Consider the following 2,980-nt stretch of genomic DNA (forward strand, 5'->3'; position numbering starts at 1 on the left):
TAGAGCACGTGCCACGTGTTAGGTTCTGCATTCGGCCTTGCGTTCCTAGGTGACTCTGTGACGTAGGTGCCAGTGTCCTGAGAAGCAGTGGCAGACAGGTTAACTGGTCTCAGACATCAGTGAGTGAGGAGCCAGAATCCCTGCCCAGGAAAGCCTTTCGAGCTGTCTCTTCCCGTCGTTACCGTGGCCACCTGGGCGCTGAGCCGCGGCCATTGTCCTCCCTCCTGCAGCCGGTGGTGACTTCCGTGTTCTGGGTCTTGGCACAAATCGTTCCCGAAGCAGGTGGACAGATTAAAGATGGAACCAGGGCGGTGGCTCAGCACCCGGGGCAGCTGGTTGGTCGCCCGTAGCTGAAGGTCACACGGCCACGCCAGAGTCTGCAGGTTCGGAGCTCGGCGGACACTCCACACACTGACCGTGTCCCCCGAGCCTTCAGGCGAAGTCTTGAGAACAGAGCCATAAAACGACAGAAAGCAAACACTGTTTCCTTGAGCACCGTGTGGATTTAGATTCCGGGTCTGCTCGATTGCGTTTTGCAGAGTTCTGTTACGGTGGTTTTCTTCGCAAAAATCCTGCAGGGCTGAAGCAGACTAGCTGGGCTTCCGGGGCGCTGGAAAAGCGTTTTGACTGAAACATGTTTTCTAACAAAGCGATATTTCCCTCCTGTCTCTTTGGTTTGACTTTTCGTGCAGGCCATTGGATCGCTGCCCTCGACACCATGGACCTGCATCTCTTCGACTACTCGGAACCGGGGAACTTCTCCGACATCAGCTGGCCATGCAACAGCAGCGACTGCATCGTGGTGGACACGGTGACGTGCCCCAGCCTGGCCAACAAGAGCGTTCTGCTGTACGTGCTGTCCTTGGTGTACATTTTCATCTTCGTCATCGGCATGATCGCCAACTTCGTGGTGGTCTGGGTGAACATCCAGGCCAAGACCACCGGCTACGACACGCACTGCTACATCTTAAACCTGGCCATCGCCGACCTGTGGGTGGTTGTCACCATCCCGGTCTGGGTGGTCAGCCTCGTGCAGCATAACCAGTGGCCCATGGGCGAGCTCACGTGCAAGGTCACTCACCTCATCTTCTCCATCAACCTCTTCGGGAGCATCTTCTTCCTCACGTGCATGAGCGTGGACCGCTACCTGTCCGTCACCTACTTCACCAACACCTCGAGCCACAGGAAGAAGACGACGCGCCGTGTGGTCTGCGTCCTGGTGTGGCTGCTGGCCTTCTGCGTGTCCCTGCCCGACACCTACTACCTGAAGACCGTCACGTCCGCGTCCAACAACGAGACCTACTGCCGGTCCTTCTACCCCGAGCACAGCGTCAGGGAGTGGCTGATCAGCATGGAGCTGGTGTCTGTCATCTTGGGCTTCGTCATTCCGTTCTGTGTCATCGCCGTCTCCTACTTCCTGCTGGCCCGAGCCATCTCGGCGTCCAGCGACCAGGAGAAGCACAGCGGCCGGAAGATCATCTTCGCCTACGTGGTGGTCTTCCTGGTGTGCTGGCTGCCCTACCACCTGGTGGTGCTCCTGGACGTCTGCTCCATCCTGCACTACATCCCCTTCACCTGCCAGCTGGAGAACTTCCTGTTCACGGCGCTGCACGTCACGCAGTGCCTGTCCCTGGTGCACTGCTGCGTCAACCCCGTGCTCTACAGCTTCATCAACCGCAACTACCGCTACGAGCTGATGAAGGCCTTCATCTTCAAGTACTCGGCCAAAACCGGCCTCACCAAGCTCATCGACGCCTCCAGGGTGTCCGAGACGGAGTACTCGGCCTTGGAGCAGAGCCCCAAATGACAGCTCACCGGGTCTCCGGACACGCGAGCTTGCTGTCAGCCGGCCACCGGGTAGCGTCGTTTCTAAGATAAAGCCGAGGGGCCTCGGGGCTCGACGGGCAGCCTGAAGGGGGGCACGCCTGTCACCGTGCATCCTCTCTCTCTCTCTCTCTCCTGCCAGCGTGGCTGTCACGGGCTGTGCATTCTGAGTTACGTCACGTGGGGTTTGTCAGAGCCAGCGATGGGATGGCTTTGCCTGCACTTCTGTAAAATAACTTTCTGTGTTTCCCGAAGGTTTTATACGGTGTTTTGTATTTAAACGTTAAGACTTTATTTTCTCACTATTTGCTGTACCTTATTGGAAAGTTTATATTTTAAATGTTGTCTGGGCGGTATAATGCTGACATATATTCAGAGTGCTGTAGCGTTAAGATTAGCTTGACTTTGGTTTTGACTAAGGATAACATTCACTGTTAGCTGTTGTGGAATTTTATATACATAAATGTATAAATATATAAATATGTGCCAGTCTTGGCAGACATGTTTTATTTACGACAGTCTTACATCTGTGTGGTGCTTCGTGCCAGCATGGGATATGGAGCGAGAACTGCTCTGTAATGCAGTTTCTGACATTAATAGTATTTGTAAACTTACATTAAGAAAAAAAAAAAAAAAAAGCCGTACCGTTCCGGGCTGCAGCCCTGTGCACGAAACGAACGCTCATTTCAGAGCGTTCTTCAGTGTGTAAGTTATTTTTTTAAATAAAGGTTGTTTTTTTTTTTTTCCTAAAGGGCTCTCGCGTCTCCGTTTTAAAAGCACGCTTGGCGTTTAGGTGGCGTGTGTGATAATACTATATAAACACATACGGCACATACGAGTGAACACGTAATAAATATGTTTTGAAAAAAGAGAGAGAGTTTTACCAAAGGCAAAACCCAGGGGTTAACTTGGAAGAAATGATATAAAAAAAACATTGGTGTGCGTTGAGTGTTTTGGTGTTTTTTTGTTTTTTTTAATTAACACGATGTGCTTGAGGGAGGGGCGGAGGTTTGGGGGTGCAGGCGGCTGTCGGGACGAAGCTAGCGCAGAAAAGCCCCCGCCTGCCCTGCGTGCAGGAGTCGCAGCCCAAGACCCTGTCTCATGGGTGCCCCTCACGTCACGGAGCCCCGGACCGTCTCTGCGAAGGTTCCATGGT

General features: G+C 53.2%; 1 protein-coding gene across 1 annotated transcript; it reads left to right on the forward strand.

Annotated features, from left to right (window-relative positions):
* Window positions 1–692: 692 nt before the first annotated feature.
* Window positions 693–2,567, forward strand: ACKR3 (atypical chemokine receptor 3). The gene has a single exon (XM_011379992.1). It carries the CDS (start codon window positions 719–721, stop codon window positions 1,805–1,807), a length of 1,089 nt encoding a protein of 362 aa, XP_011378294.1. The 5' UTR covers window positions 693–718; the 3' UTR covers window positions 1,808–2,567.
* Window positions 2,568–2,980: the final 413 nt, after the last annotated feature.

Source organism: Pteropus vampyrus, unplaced genomic scaffold, assembly GCF_000151845.1.
Source record: "Pteropus vampyrus isolate Shadow unplaced genomic scaffold, Pvam_2.0 Scaffold381, whole genome shotgun sequence".
Lineage (NCBI taxonomy): Eukaryota > Metazoa > Chordata > Mammalia > Chiroptera > Pteropodidae > Pteropus > Pteropus vampyrus.

Excerpts from the sequence above, each read along its gene's own strand:
- ACKR3 (XM_011379992.1), top strand. The coding sequence starts at position 719 with ATGGACCTGCATCTCTTCGACTACTCGGAACCGGGGAACTTCTCCGAC.